Source organism: Mirounga angustirostris, unplaced genomic scaffold, assembly GCF_029215605.1.
Source record: "Mirounga angustirostris isolate CCGP_5_RB_7025 unplaced genomic scaffold, mMirAng1.0.hap1 SCAF_17, whole genome shotgun sequence".
Classification (NCBI taxonomy): Eukaryota; Metazoa; Chordata; class Mammalia; order Carnivora; family Phocidae; genus Mirounga; species Mirounga angustirostris.
The window spans coordinates 31,445,931-31,462,416 of NW_026991725.1; the positions used below are offsets into that span (position 1 = coordinate 31,445,931).

Here is a 16,486-nt window from a genome sequence, read left to right on the forward strand (position 1 = left end):
TTTATGTTCCAGAGTGTAAGTTGTGATTGTGTGAATAGTTTTCATCCAGATTCAGGAATGAATGAAAGTTCTCCATGGCGGCTCATGAGGCCGAGTTTAATACAATGATTAGGTACTACCTGCTTCTCCTGATGGGCCCCAGGAGGGGGAGGCACTAGGTTCTGTGCCCCCCAAGACAGAGGGGACTATGTTCTACTGGGGACGTGCTAGAAAGAGGGGGCTGCCAGTGGTGGAGGCTCATGTGGGGCGAGTTGGTGGAGCCTGGAGAGGTGACCAGGAAGGAGAGAAGGGAGTTCTCCAGAAAATGAGGACATATTCTTCAGAGGATGTAGGGCGGTGAGGAGACACAGTTTCCTGACCTCAAGGAGAGTGGGAGGGGCTTTATGGTATAGGACCCAGCACGGAGGAGGTGAGGGAGGCACCTTCTCAGCACCAAGAGTTTCTCCCTAGTCACCTAGGACCTCATCCCTCCCAGCAACCAGCAGTCAGCAACTCCCTCCTGCCCCTCACCTGATGACAGGGCAGGAGGCAACAGAATTCTCACTGAGGAAGCAACAGAGGGAGGACCAGGGAAGGGGCAGGCTTGGGGCTCGGGCCCAAAGGTCCTAGGCACAAGGATTGCACTTTGATTCCTAGCAGGGATCCCATTAGAATATTCACATTTCCTTCACACTCCGGGCAGCAGAACCTCACATGCCCAAAGCCCCATGCCCCCAGCCCCCTCCACACCCTCACACAGTCCAGGGGTGTGATCCTCCTCCCCAAGGACCTTTCTTCCCTAGCCTGTCCCAGCCAGCAGGTCCTCCTAGGTCTGTTTCCAGTTTTATGGCCCCTGTCTCTGCTCTGACTCTGCTTTGGCCAGAACTTTCAGGATTCCTAGGACCTTTAGCATTTGCATATTCTAACATTGCCTGAGGTATGCATCTTTTCTCTCCTACTGGACAGTAAGCTCCTTAAGGATGAGGATCCTGTCTTAGCCAGCCTTATGTTGCCTTGTCTCCTGTAGGACAAATAGTCATATTGCTTAGTGTGATTTGCAGGACTTCCGAAGATGCATTCAGCTACCCAGCTACTACAGGGGATTCCAAAAGTAGAATAAACTTTTTCTCATGCTAAACATCCAACATGACTTAATTTAACAGGTTCTTTTGTCTTCTTGTTAAAAAAAAAAATGCTTTCTTCAAAGCACCAGATCTTTTAAATGCTTTCCAAAAATTACCATATCGTCTCTGAGTTTTCAGCAAATTAAAGTCATAAAGCTGAAAACCTAGAGATTGTTTTTACTAGGTCTGGCGGTGAAGCTGGTAGTGTGGGCAGGAGCCTCTGACTTTGGGCAGTTTGAACCTCAGTATCTGCAGCTGTGAAATGGGAATATTCCTACCTTGCCAAATTATTGCCAAGTTTCGCAATAACGTACGTAAACGGCCTCACTCAGTGTCAGGTGCTTATTAGTTGCTCTAAATGGTAGCTGCAGCTTCTACCATAAACAGTTTACTACTACTATCACAACTATTAACTGGGAATCTGAAGTCACTCCTGTGAGAGAACTGGACTGGACCAGAAACTTGCTATGCAGGTTTCATGGGCTGAGAATAATCTATTCAGCAGCCTTCATTGCTGTGCTGTTCTGGCTGACTCCTTCCCTCAATCCTCTATAAAATCCAAAAGGCAAATAACAACTCCCTATTATAATCAATTCAACAAATACCTGTGTGCCTTTGCTATGTAATAATTTGAGGGTTCACAAAGATGAGTAAGACATTTTGGTCATGACCTTAAAGATTGTAATCCAATTGGACTGCACCGTTGACTTGTTCCTTGTGATACCCTTTGGATTCTATGGAAAGCAAGCTCTTAACAAAATATTCTTTTTTCACGACCTGAAATTGCAGTCGCAAATGAGGCGACCTAGGCTGCATAGCTTGTATGGACCCTGATTCCAGTTCCTAATCACCTTACCCGTACCCAAATCGAACCAAACTTCAGACCTCTGGGGCCTTTCCAGGATGGTCCTCCCTGTGGCCTGGGACATACATTAACCTGCAGTAAGACCCAAGTTATATTTATACATTTACACTCTTCAGGGAGTAGGACAGACCCTTTGCCTTTGAGAGAAAGGGAGAGATTTGTGCTCAGGAGTCTCATTTCCTTAACACCCTGAAGTCTGTCAGTGAATTTGGGGGGAGATTCGGGTTTGCTTTACACCGTAGCTTCTTCTAGTGTCTGAGCAAGGTGATGCCTCCAGTAGCCAAGAAACCCAATGGCTATTTAGATCAAAGGTGTCCGCCCTAGTTCTCTTGATGATGCTGGGACACTGTAATTGTTGACTGAATAGTTCTTAATTTGACCAGGAAAGGAAAGAGAAAGGCAGTCATCTTATATTTATACAAGGCCCTGCTGACTGAGAACCAAGTCCACTTAATGGTCCATGTTCTTTCCATGTGCCTGATCATCGGTCAGGTCTTGACGTCACTTGCACACACAGACACGGTTCTCGATAGACAAAGTCGAAAAGAAACAGAGAAAATTACAATTGCTAAACCTTCTCTCCCCTCGCCCCCCATTTCCCCGCCTCTTGACAAGGAGGTGCCAAGATTCTAAGAGATGCCTTCTTTGAAAATCGCTTCCTTGAGACGGTGGGAAGAATTACAGCTTAATCGCAAGAGCCGGGGCTTCCTCGGTGTGATAGGCAGCTTGCCGTACAGTCACCAACAACGGGCCGCGTCGATTCGCCGCTTCGGGTGTGCTGGAGACGTGCGTCGTCTCGCATACCCTGAGCAGATCTTAATTGGAGCTTAATTATGTACCATAAATACGTTTTATTTTGGAGCCCAGGAGGTGGGATTTTTGATTTGGGGAAATGTGGCGCCTAATAGGTAGGCAGGAAAGGGAATGTAAACAGTGACTGAGCCCTTTAATTTGTCCCCTCTCAGCACCTGTCTCCCCGCGCCCCCCCCGCGCCACCCTCCCGGGACCTGCGCGGTGCGTCGCCTCGCGCCCGGTCACGTGGCCCCCGGCGCCACGCAAGAGCCCCCACGCGGGAGTGAAGCCATCAGAGGAGTCTCGCGAGATGACGGGATTTTATTGGTTGCTCGCTCCTCGGCGCCACGAGGAGGTGCGGAGAAGGGGCGGCGGCTGTCTCGTCTTCCTGCTCCCCTGCACACCTCACCGCCCCTGAGTTGTTGGTGACCTCGCCCCCCGCCTCCACCTGCCTTCTGGAAGCCTCGCGTCCCCCTCTCCCCGACGCCGCTGTGCTGTGTGCCTGGCCAAGGGCGACTTACCACACCAGGTAAATTTTACTGGGCCTCCTGGGGCCCGGCAGGCACAGCACAGGGGTCTCCGCCGGGGTGGGGCAGGAGACGGGGAAGTAGCACAGGGTGGCCGGGGACTCGGGCACGGGCCCCGGGGACCAGGAAGGCGGGCTCATGAAGGAGGGCACGGGCCCCGGGGGGAGGTGGGGGGAGGGGACCTGGGCCGCCGGGGAGGCAGGTGGCACGAGTGGCAGGAGGAGGCAGCAGTAATTGGAATGGGGCTGCCGGACGGGGGAGAAGGCAAAGACGGAGCAGTAAGGGGAATATTCAACACAGAACAGGGGGTGCTCGCTGCTGTCACCTGCACAAAAGAAAAAGAGCAGTCAGGAAGCAGCACTCACGGTGGGAAAGGACATAAAAAAGCCTGTGAATGAATCAGAACTCAAAAAGTGTTCTTCGGGGCTGGTGTGTCCAGGTGTCCTAGGGGCAGCAGTCTTGGATATCTGAGTCACCAAAGAGTTAACTGAGGGACATGGCCTCATCATCACACCCTCTTCCAGCCAATAGTCTCTGGCGTCCCTGCCAGACACAAGAAGGTTCTTTCCCCACCACGTTCCTGCCTGGAAGCGCTGGGTCCCTTCTCTCCCACAGCCAGTCTAATTAGCTGTGCTGGCAGCAACATACGGTGGCTGGCAGGGTCTCACCTAGGTAAGACTCTCCCCCCACCAGTCCTCCAGCTGTCTGCAGGAGGAGGTGGCGGTCATGCCCTAATCTGGCCTTTCTGCTACTGAGAGGAGGCTTGGGAAAAGAGAAAGAAGCCGAGAGATCCTGGTGGGATCGTGGAAAGGGAGAGGGACCAAGGCGGGGAAGAAGCAGGTGGACGAGGGAGGCGTCCAAGTGAAGTTAATGATTTGTTCGCTAACCTCACACTTGGTCTGCCAACCTTGCTGGAGGCTGAGTGTGGGCACCTGATGGAGTCACGATCCAGAGAGACCCCCTCGTGCGTGACAAATCTCTCAGCTCTGCCACGAACCAGCTGGGTCACCTTGGATCAGCTGCTTACCTTCTTGAAACCTGTTTCCTCATCTGCAAAATGAGACAGGTGTTTTCTCTAGCCTTGATCCTCCAAGGGTGGTCCTTCAGCCACCAGCATGGATGTTCCCTGAGAGCTTCTGGAAATGCAGAATCTCGGCCCACCCAAACCTACCGAATCAGAACCTGCAGCTTATCAAAGTCCCCAGGTATCTCTCATCAACTTTAAAGTTCTAGAAGCAAGGCTCTGAGACGGGTGTCCAAACTTCTGTGATGACAGTCACCTGTAGTGCTTGTTAAAGACGTGGTTTTGCAGGCGGCTTTATCGGAGATTCTGAGAGATTCTGACGCTCTGGGTCAGGAATGGGAACCAGGAATGTGTATTTTAATCAATTACCTCCCTGCTGATACTTATCATCAGAGAAATTTGGGAAAGAGTGCAGCAGAAAATCAGTTCCAATTCTAAAATGCCATCATTCAAACCATACAGTTGAAAACCATTACCTCCAGTATAATGGCGGGGGGGGGGGGGGTGTTTCAGTCCTTATTGTATCCTGTGTAGGATTTGACGTGATTATCTGTTCCTTCATTTCCAAATGTCTCCCTAGGCTCCTGGAGCAGCTCCTGCTTTTCACATCGTTTCTCTGTGGTTGTCTTGTCCTTCTGTCCTTTCTCCACATCTTATCTGCTTGCTCCACACACTCTCTCTGGGAAGACACTTTTCAGCCCCCCTGCACTCCAGGCCCTTGGATTCCTGCTGGCGGCCGGGAGCTCTCTGCTGAGCCACAGACCTGGATCCTTAGGTGCTTCCTGGCGTTTCCTTCTGGCCAGCGTGCCTGCCCCTCAGAGACAACACTCACAGAATGGGACCCACTCTCTTCTTGCTTTCTCAGCCTTGGCAAAGGCATCCTTCACTGGCCTAGTTTTCCGGGCCAGAACTCCAGCTTCTCTTTAGTTCCTCCTTTTTCCTTATCCTCACACCCAGGGGTCACCAGGTTCTGCCAGGTGTACTTCTTTGAGCATCCTCAAGCCCAGTCCTTCCCCCATCCCCTCTGCTTTTACTCCAGGCCCAGTCCTTCTTGTTTCTGGGTGCACTGCACCTACAGTTTGCCTGGTGTCTCAGCCTGTCAGACTGCCCTCACCCTCCACGAGCCCCCTTTCCATGCTACAGTCTGCTTTTTAAAATGCCAGTTGGATTGCATTGCTTCCCACTTAGATCCCCTCCCTGGCTGAGGCTTCAGGGCCTTCTGCTTGACATGCAAGGCTCTTGGGGACCTGGTCCTTGCCTACCTGTAGGGTGTCTGCTTTATACTCTATACTTCCTAAAGCAGAGTTTCTCAAACTCAAATGTGCATACAAATATCCCAGAGATCTTATTAAGGGCAAGTTCAGGTTCAGTAAATCTGGGCTGGGACCTGAGGTTCTGCATTTTTTTTTTTTTAAAGATTTTATTTATTTGCGAGAGAGAGAATGAGAGACAGAGAGCATGAGAGGGAGGAGGGTCAGAGGGAGAAGCAGACTCCCCGCCGAGCAGGGAGCCCGATGTGGGACTCGATCCCGGGACTCCAGGATCACGACCTGAGCCGAAGGCAGTCGCTTAACCAACTGAGCCACCCAGGCGCCCGAGGTTCTGCATTTCTAACAAGCTCTCAAATGATGCCTCTGCTCTAGTCTGGGGACGCTGCAAGGCCCAAGGCCCTAGACGACTTGCCATTCTTCGATGTGTGTCTGTCTTTCCCCTCTTCTCTGTCTCTCCTCCATGCTTTGCATACTTCATACCTCCTGTGGGGCACATCATTCTTGCCTTTCCCCCTGGTTACATCTCCTGTGCTTTAGGAATTTCCCCCCACTTGTCCCTGCCCACAAGCTCGTGGAACTTACCTTTGTAGGGACATGTTGGTGTCCTGCCCTCCCGCTAAGCTGTGAGCCCCTGGAGGGCAGGTCCTGTTTATTATTTCGGTGTCCCCAGTACCCATGCAGCCCCTGGCAGGTAAGCATGTAGTGAGCAGAATGCTAAAGTGCAGAATGAATGGGTGATGGATGAGGAAATTAATGCATCCTGGTATCCTCCTCCTTGGGACAGCAGGGCCGATTGGATAGATTTGCTAACATCCCAGAGGTACCGGATAAGTGGATGACCTCATTGATAATCAGATAGTTAACATTTTTTAAGTTTATTATTTACTTATTTATGTAATCTCTACATCCAACGTGGGGCTTGAACTCATGACCCCAAGATCAAGAGTTGCATGATCTTCTGACTGAGCCAGCCAGGTGCCCCTAAAATTTTTTATAATAAAGTTATAACCTCTCTCGTATCTCAAATTAAAATGGCTTTGGTTGAGCGGCTTATAAAAAGATGGCAACCCTGGAGCAGCGGGTGGTGGCGGGAGTAGGCTTCATAAGCAGAGGGAGGATTGGGGACTGACCTTTACCTAAGGCTTAGGCTCTCCCCAAGATTTTAATCTTCCTGTCTACCTGGTGAGATAGGTAATAAACTCAATTTTACTGATAAGGAAACTGAGTTCAGAGAAGTTGCCAGCTCACATTTATAGGGCTATAAAGTGATAGACCAGGAGGATTCTGAACCAGGACTTCAAATTCTGGACTCTGTGACGTCCCTGAGCCCCACTGGTCTCAGAAGCATTACCATAAACGACTGAGAATTGATTCTCTCTATAGAAGTGGGAGCATTCACTTATGTTGCTTGTTTTCTTACTTGGGCAGATGGCTTGGAAAGTTGTTGGGACACCAGTGGACACGCCTGGAAATTCATTAATCTTGGCCTTTCAAGAAAATCTTCAACAGGATTTATTTGCAAGGTAAGTTATGAAGATTTGGGATTTGCCCCAAATTTCTCTTCCAGGCTACCCTTCAAATAAATATTTCCCAACTCAAAAAAGACCATAGTTATGTTAGATGTTTATCTTTTTAAATCTGAATTCACTGCTGTTTCTTAGCTTTACAAGAATACATCTTCACAATAAGCCATTATAAAGCTGAATAGGTTTTGCTACTCCTAAAAATGTGAATCTGGTAATGACTAACATTGAACTCAGTAATAAGTGAGGATAATTTCAGAACACTTGGCTTTGTTTTAAAGGGCAAGGTTTTGGAAACAGGCTCCATGACTCCATCCAGATCCATTTTCCTGGCACATAACTAGGAGACGGTGCCCAAGCTCTAGGTGACAGGAGAGGGCACACTCATTTCCCGTGTGCCTGGCACTGAGGCAGAGAGGTCTGCAGGGCTCCAGGCGCCGGAACCCCACAGCACAATGGCCTTTGGATGCCTCTGCAGGTTCTGGAAAGGAGAGGTGGCTCCTTTACAAGTTAGGCTATGGCTGGGCGGAGTCTTGGATGCGGGCAGGAGTCCAGGAGTTGGAGGCCACGGTAGCTCCCTTCGCTTCTCTGTCCCCCAGCATTCGCTGGGCCTGCAGACTGCTCTGCTTCTCACGGATCCAGACAGAATTCTGAAGTAAGAATATGTAACTGCTTCTCTCCCACCCTGTATCTGTGTCCACCTTGATCATGAAATAGGATTTCTGAATCCATCGCACATCAGACACAGCTGGGTCTTGACTCACTGCCTGAATTTTCCAAGTCTTTTTGGAGATAAAGCAAATCTCTGGCTTGGTGAATGCTTTCTGATTATTCATTTTTTTCCCCTTTTGTGTTTTGCTTTGGAAATTCAGGGTGTAGTAAAAGTGTCTGTACCTGCATTTATATCAGGATTTTAAAAATACAACTCTGATTTTTGGTAAAGGGGAAAAAAGATTGTGGGGAGGGGGGACAACATTAAGACAAAGAAAACAAGGGTTTCTAGTTCATTCTCTCGTGAATACAGTTCTCCCATCCTAGAGATCATAATGCTGTAATTTACCAAGTGCTTATGGTATCGGGCACCGTTCTAATGGCTGAGGATACGTTTTATCATTGAATCTTTACAGCAGTCCCAGCGGGTAGGATCTGTTTTCACCCCCCACTTTACAGATGAGGAAGCTGAGGCACAGAGAAGTCACTTGCCCAAAAGCCACACAGCAAATAAGAAATGGGGCCCAGATGCTCATCCAAGCATTTTGACTCTAAAGCACTTGCTCAACACTACACGGAGGGAGACAGCATGGAGAACCACAAGCCAACTCACTTAGCAACAGTTCCGTGGAAGATATGAACTTAATTTAAAATGCGTGGATTCCTTCTAATAGAGTGTGAAGACCAGTGAAAATCTGACACCTTCTCAGTTATAAATCTATTTGTAGAGGGCACCATTGGTTCCTATATTGTAAATAGCCTAAATTCTAGATGGTAGTTCCCACAGATACAAGGAAAACCTCCTTTATGTCATGGGTTATCATTACACAGATTTGCATGTAAGGCAGGCCACATTTCCCAGCTATATTATTGTATTCAGGAAAAGTCTAGCAAAGCTCAGTGGGGGAAGGTTAGCCTATCACACAGATGTTGCAAAGGGATTTCACTGGGTTTGATGCTTCAGTTCTGCACAGAATCCCAGTTCTGAAATGGGAAGAGTTTTGGTGATTCACTGCCGACTTTGGATTACCCCCAGAAAGCTTTAGGAAAATATTTCTCTGCAGAGGTGAAGAAAAGCAAGAACCTGTAAATTTACCTGGTAGATTGGATCAATGTGTCCAGATAATTCAGGCCCCAAATCTTCTTTTTTTCCAACAGCAGGGTATTCGTTGTTTTTTTTTTTCCCCTGAGCTGCCAGCGCCACTCAACTAGACTTTTCCTGAAAAGGCTCCGCTTAAATTCTCACCATGTCTCTGGGCGCTCATCTCACTGTGCTAATTAAGGAACTCTGAGGGTGCATCTACACATGTAAAATGAGTGGATCTCGACACACCAACGCTTTGCTTTTGGCTGGCTTCGCGAACGCAGTTTGCTGCACAAGTGCTTCGGCTTCTGTGGCAACTGGCATCAACCACCAGGACTGCTAGCCTCGCTGGACAGCCGGGGCCCAGTGCAGCTCCTGCCTGCATGGATCTTGGACATGGTCTAGGGTCCTAGTAGGACGATAAAGCCGGTGCTTTTTAAAACCTTTTACTACAAGTAACATCCCCCATTTGATGAAATAGATATCTTTCTGCCAACTTGGCTCTCTTGCCTAAACCTTGGTGTTTTCCAGGCTAGTAATTCTTCAAACGTGATGTTTTATAGAATGTAAAGTGAATTAACTCTTCCTTTTGTCAGTGTTGTACGTTCCATATGGAGTTTGGTCCGTCAGAAAAGCATCTGTATTAATCACACAGACCAAAATCATCTCATGGGCCTCAACTGTACAGCTTAATGATTTTTTCTCCACAGATGACAAAGCAGCCCATGCGAATAGCTACCCAGTTTTAGTAAGAAGGCTAGAAATTATATTGAGTGAATGGAATTGCATTATTTGGATTTAAATTCAATTTTTTTCTATTAAAAACATCCCCAATTCAATAAATTACAGCATGTATTTTGAAATATTTAGGGAATGATCTTATCTGCTCTATTCCATTCTTAAACAGCTGAATTAAAAACATACTTCCTACTAAAAATCTTCAAAATGAGAAATTGTTAACTATTGACGATACTTTCCCCTGAGTAAATAAGGAAAGAGAGTTCGGGCTTTGCTTGGAAGGACATCATTTCGGAAGTCAATTGGTTTTTTTTTTTTAACTTCATTAAAGCAACAAAATGTGGGTGGTTAATCTGAGGGAAAGCTGCCATTTTCTAAAAATGCATTAAGACTTCACTGGACGGGTAGGTTGCATTGACAAGAGCTATTTAGGATTAGAAAGTAGTTGTGATTTGTATTTAAATGAATTGCACACTATTTACAAATTCCTTGGCAGTTAATTTGGATCGTTTCCATTCTACTGCAAGCAGAAGGCAGACCTTTCCACCTAGTTACCCCAACTTCGAAGTCCCATTCTGGAGGAATCCAGTTTGTCCTCCATATGTTGGCTTTGATGGGGATGAGCCCGAGGGACTCTACGCTTTCACTTGAATTTATCCTCTTTCTGGATACTATTAAATAACTCCTGCCTCAAGCAGAGGACTGGTCTCCCCTTCAAAGGCAGCTGAAGAGTGAATTATTTACCAAATTGCACAAAAGGGAGGATTTATCAAGCCCCTTTCCTCCCCGAGAGGACAACCCCAGAACTGGAGTACTTTATTACTCTCTTTCTTGGCTATAAATTATGGTGTTCAGATGCTTTTGGAAGCTTCTCTTCATGCTCTCACTTGAGTCATAAAATTTGATACCTGGGGCCAAATGCCTTTATTCCGCCCCCAGAAGGGTGAAGAAGATGAAAAAAATGCCAATTCTAGGCAAGTGCCACACAAAGCCAATGATTGGTCAGAAATATGGGCAGTGGGAACAGTTACTCTACATAATTCACACCTCCTTGACCTGCTCTTCTACCCCGAAATGAATTTTACCATTTGCATAAGATCATTGGACCCTCCAAAGCCTGAGTTCACCCTTTGGAGAACACTAGGTGTAACCAATACCACCAGTCTGACTGTTGTCATTACCTATAATACTGGGATTTTAGATTTTGTGAGTTTCAGTAACTCAGCCACTCACCTGAAGAGGGTTTGCTGGGGCCTGCTTTCTCCACCTTCCTTGGAGTCATGGTACTTTTATGTTTCTGTTTGACTGATGTTTGGTCAATTGCTGGAAGTTTGGAATCACATTTAACCGCAGAACTCTTGGTGAATGGTCTTGGTTCGGCTAGAGGATCCTCCTCACCAGAACTCTACAAAAAATGAAAGGTGTCTTGAGTATCAGTGGCCAAGTAGGTCATCTTAGCTATGCAGAGGAGAGACGAGCTGAATGCATGGGCCCCTTCAGCACTAACACTGGAGCTTCCTGCCACACTTAATATGCCCTTTTACCAGAGAGACTTTGATGGACTGTATCCATTTAGAAGTATCAGTTAGAAATAATAGCAAAGTTAATAAGTCTATTTTGTGGAACACTATAAAAAGAAGGCACTTCTATGAGTCTGTCTTGTAGAACATTATGAAGAGAATACATTTCTGACCCTTGCGTAAACCCAAACAACTCATGTTAAAGGCTACATATGAAAGCAGGAGAAACAATGCCCTTAAACGTCTTGCTTTTGTTATTTGAACTGCCTTGGGGGTGGGTGAGGAAAAATGGTCTTTATGGTAATCATATACTTAACAATGAAAAGGAAATTTAGATAGTGTGTTGGGACTGAAAAAATGGGACCTCAGTTTAATATTCTGAATTATTGGGTGCAACCTAAGACAGACTAATCTTTTTAAAAGTCCCCTACTTGTCAGTCCTCTGTAAAGAAGTCAGTATAAATCTATGCACAGCCAAATCATGATTCCTGCAGTGTCAGAGTAGCTCGGCATAGCCTTGCCAACACAACCGAAATTATCCAGACATTCAATAGTTTTATACTTTGCCACAACTACACCCACCAAAGAAATAATAAAAGCAGTGTAAATGGCTATGGGAAACCTGGTCATGAGAGGGGAGCTAAGTCTTGCATTATGATTTTTTAGTTTTTTTTTTTGTTTTTTTTTAAAGATTTATTTATTGTTGGGGGAAAGGGTGGAGGAGGGAGGAGAGAATCCTCAAGTAGAGTCCCCACTGAGTGCAGAGCCCCAGGCAGGGTTTGATCCCAGGACCCTGAGATCATGACCTGAGCTGAAACCAAGAGCCAGACGCTCAACCAACTGAACCACCCAGGTGCCCCCCTGCCTTAAGGTTTAGGTCCTGGTGTTATGATCTGTGAAACACTTTGCAACAAACAAAACCCCAAGGTTCTCATCCCTCCCTCCAGGGGGAGAGGGTCACTCAGTTCTTCTACAGGCACATTAGTCCAGTATTGGAACGTCCTCTGAAGATGCAGTCTTTTGCAGACAAGAGTGCTACATTAACGCCCCTCCTCCCCTCCCCAACTGTGGCAGTTTGTATTGATCTCACTCATCGTTCTCGCTGACAGTTGTGGCATTTTCATTTCAAGGCTCCTGACTCAGGAAAATACTCTGAGTAGCTTTGAATTATTGGGCGCAATGTAAGACAAACTGAATTCTAAAAAAGTCCCCTACTTGTCAGTCTTCTCCAAAGAAGTCTGTATAAATCTACAGGTGGACAGATCATTATCCTCTAAGATTATAAGTCCTGTTTTGTAATTTAGAGTCTGGATACAGCCTTCAAACAGATAATTATTATTTCTCTCTGTCGTTTCAGAAAACAAATCATATAAAGGGACAGGGAAAAGAAAGGACTTAATGAATCAGTTCTCCATTTACCTTTTTGATTCTGGAATTTAATAGAAATCCTTGAAAATGATTGTGACATGTCCCAGATGAAGCATTAGGTCATATCTGAGCATGAGACAGGCTGTTTTCAGAGAAGGAAATGTGGGCTTTAATTGTCCAACACAAACACCTGACATTAGTGTGTGGGGAAGCCTGCTCATACAGGGGTCTGTTCTTCAGCCCTTTCTTTCCTTTTTTTTTTTTTAAGATTTTATTTATTTAATTCAGAGAGGGAAAGAGAGAGTGCAAGAGCACACAAGCTGGGGAGACAGGGAGAGGGAGAAGCAGACTCCCTGCTGAGGAGGAAGCCCGATGCAGAGCTCAACCCCAGGACCTTGAGATCAGGGCCTGAGCCGAAGGCAGACGCTTCACTGACTGAGCCACCCAGGCGCCCCCTTCAGCCCTTTATTTCTAACCAAAGCAAAGGCAATAAAGATTCTCTGGACTAAGACTACCAGTATCCACAGTGACAGTATCAGGAACAATAATAGTGTCCACCATTACTGTGGGTCCATCACCCTCAGCCAGGGCTGGATTCTTTGCTTGTCCCAGACAGTGGTGAACTGGGAGGAGTGAGTTGTTAACAAGACTTTTTATTGGGTGGGTGTTAAGCCATATTTATCCTTCCTTCACCCACTCATTATACTTCAAGCCTTTAATAGCACCAAAGGTGAAAGAAAGTTTGGCCCCCTAGGCAGTGCCTATTACATATGGTATTGTGCACCTGCATTCTGAGTACATCCTCTTCTGGTTCCTGGTTCCATAAAACTTACTTCTGGTTGGTAATCATTTCAAAGAGTCCAGAAATTGCAGCTGAAAGAGGGTGTTTTGTCAGCAGGAAACTAAAGTCACAATGGCAGGAACTATAATACTTACGAATGTGCTTGCTTCACTGAGTCATTGTAAGCAGATCATTTCAACTTTCTGTGCCTTTATTCATGTCCTCTTATATTCTCTGCCATTCTCATCTATCCTCTCTTATGAAAACCCATCATATTATCCAGGGAGGAGGATTCCTTGGTGGGACAAGTCATAGTAACTCACTCTGGCACTAAAGCATAGTATTTAATAAAACTTCCTGGGAGTAAATCCTGGCCCTTTCACAGACTTATTGTGTGATACAGTTTAGTTCATCTCTCTGCATCTCAGATTCTTTTCATGCATGAACAATAGTGGTCTATCTTTTGGTGGCTCTGTGAGGATTAAATGAGTTAAGATGTGTTAATAGTGCTTAGAACAATGCCAGGCATGCAGTAGGTGCCATGCAAGTGTTGGCTTTTGCAATTAGCTGTCCATTCATGTTCATCCATTAAATTAGCTAACTACTGAATATTAACTACGTATTGTTGAAAGCAAAACCAAAATCTCCAATGAAACATTCTATTGGATTTTCACCTAATCCGAATCAATGTGAACAGAGAAAGTGGATCAGTTCCTACATTGGACTCTTGGTTTCTTTCAAAAGCTATATAATTTATAATTGTCTTGTAAGAAGTCGAAATTTATTTCATCTTAAGAAAATGTGGTATGGGGGCGCCTGGGTGGCTCAGTCGGTTAAGCGTCTGCCTTCGGCTCAGGTCATGATCCCAGGGTCCTGGGATCGAGCCCCGTGTCGGGCTCCCTGCTCCGCGGGAAGCCTGCTTCTCCCTCTCCCACTCCCCCTGCTTGTGTTCCCTCTCTCGCTGTGTCTCTCTCTGTCAAATAAATAAAAATAAAGTCTTAAAAAAATAAAAAAGAAAATGTGGTACAATTTCTTTTTCACACAGCAAATCTCTAATGGAAAATATTTAACAACATTTAGAGATTATCAAACAATAATTAAATTATTTTGATTCAAAGTTGATTTTAAAACTGTCTTTTCCTCTTGTCATTTTGAACAGTAATGATAATTTTCATTTCTTCCCCCATATGTTCCTAAGTTGAAATGTCACATGGAGGGTGGAGGCAACAGCACATTGCTATTCCTTTGAGGAAAGAAAAGCAGCTCGATCTTTCAAAATCAAAGTCTAAAGCATTTAAAAAAAACCAACTAGAAAAAACTTTAAAAAAATCAAGCTACATGGTATATGTGAGTATTCTAAGTTCTCTATTTGTAATTTGATGAGAAAGTCCTAATAAAGCTAAAGAAGAACTAAAAGAAGTTATTGTCAAAATTAACATTTTTTAGAGCGTTATTATATTTGTACTTAACGTTTTCCAAAAATCCCCAACTTGCTCTTCTGTCCTAATAGAGATATTACCTTGCCCAGGGCTAGGTGCTCCCAAAAGTTCAGAGGAAGAATCACATGAGGAAGAGAAGGCACTTCGGTCAGAGAATGCAGTGGCCCTGGGCACTGGAATAACGGCTTAGTGACACTGTCATGGTTCTAGTTAGGCCTGGAAGATGGAGACCCAAGGATTGGGAGTGGAATGCATTTCCTCAGGGATGTGAGAATGACGAGATTTTTTACCTGAGACCTAACAATGTTGAGTCTGGAATGGCCAGGTGACAGTGAACAGAGATGATTAGAAGAGCAAGGAGACTAAAGTAGTCAGAGACAGACGAGACCAACTTATTTTCCAACTCTTGCCTGATGGCTCTTTTCCAAGACCCAGGAAACTGGTTCTCAACTGGTATGCCACCTCCCACCCTCCCCCAGCGTGTGCTACTGAATTCTGATTGATGGAGACACTAAACCTATTTTGCCACATGTCATGGGATGGAAAGCTGGGCTGAACAGATCTTATGACATGTGTAGACCAGGGTACAACCTGTTGGGAATAAAAGGGAAGAGGCAAAGGGTAGCGTCAGGCTGGTGCCAGAGAAAGACCGTGTGTTTATGACATTCAAAATGAATGCATTTTCATGAGCCTGTGGAAGACTGTGATCAAGATGGTGACTCTCGACATTCAAACAGTAACAACATGGGAAGGGTGACCAAGGGACTGTGGGTGCAAATGTGTGTCTTCAAAATCTCCAAAGTCCACATTCACATTGTGCCTCAAACACAAAAACAGCATTAGAGAATTGAGGGTAGCTTATAGCATTAGGGGTAGGGTGGACTCCTTTGTGTATTCAAGAACCATAAAGTTAGCATGTTCTACACGGAATGCTGGCCATATCACAAAGCAGGCTATACTTCTCTTATCTAGAAAAAACTAAGAGCAGCAAAGTCCTGCCCATGTTCAGGACAGTTTTGAGCTTACTGGAATCGTAAACTTCAACAACAATAAAGAACAAGGATCAGTAACCTTTTTTGGGTTTTGGGGTTTTTTGTTTTGTTTTTTTGGGTTTTTGTTTGTTCGTTTGGACTCACGTACCACCTGCCGGAATCAGATTGCTGCTTAACCCATTTGTCTCTCCCACCTGAAGATGTGGCTGCCATGTGGGGCTGGGTAAGAGTGGGATCAGCAATAAACCTTTGCTCTCCATTTTGCCACAAGATGCTTTTTGGAGTCAGATGGGCTGTCACATGTATAAATATCCTGCGCACCGGTCTGTACCATTGACTTCGGTAAAGGGCACCCCGCCCCCCCGCCACCTGGCCACTGTCTGTGATTCTCATGCTAGCAAGTTGGAATGACTCAGCCTGAGACACTGATCTGAAAGCAGTCGTGGCCTTGATGATTAAATTAGTGTATGATGACCATTGGGTCTGCTCCCTGGAGGAGGGGCATGTGGGACTGTAGAGTTGTCTTTGTGCTTACTCTCCATCTCACTATGGAATGGTCTCTGGGTGAAACTCAGAGCTGCAAGCGACTGAAAGAGCAAACATGACAGATTTCCTGACACTTGCTAGGTATTTCTTGTAATGCAAATTGATCCCTTGTGTGTGGTGGAAATAGCTGTCGGTTTACATGGGTGGGGACACATTTTCGTGCTTTTGGGGACAAGTATGTATGGTGTTCTCTGGGGTAGAG

General features: G+C 45.8%; 1 protein-coding gene across 1 annotated transcript in view; it reads right to left on the minus strand.

Annotated features, from left to right (window-relative positions):
* Positions 1-16,486, minus strand: part of MARCHF10 (membrane associated ring-CH-type finger 10) — an 85,365-nt gene that overhangs the window by 31,844 nt on the left and 37,035 nt on the right. Inside the window, exons 3-5 of the mRNA XM_054511160.2 lie at positions 10,868-11,043; positions 9,195-9,208; positions 742-832 (exon numbers count right to left, since the gene is read on the minus strand). Coding sequence (XP_054367135.2) covers positions 742-832; positions 9,195-9,208; positions 10,868-11,043 — 281 coding nt within the window. The remainder of the gene's footprint in view (positions 1-741; positions 833-9,194; positions 9,209-10,867; positions 11,044-16,486) is intronic.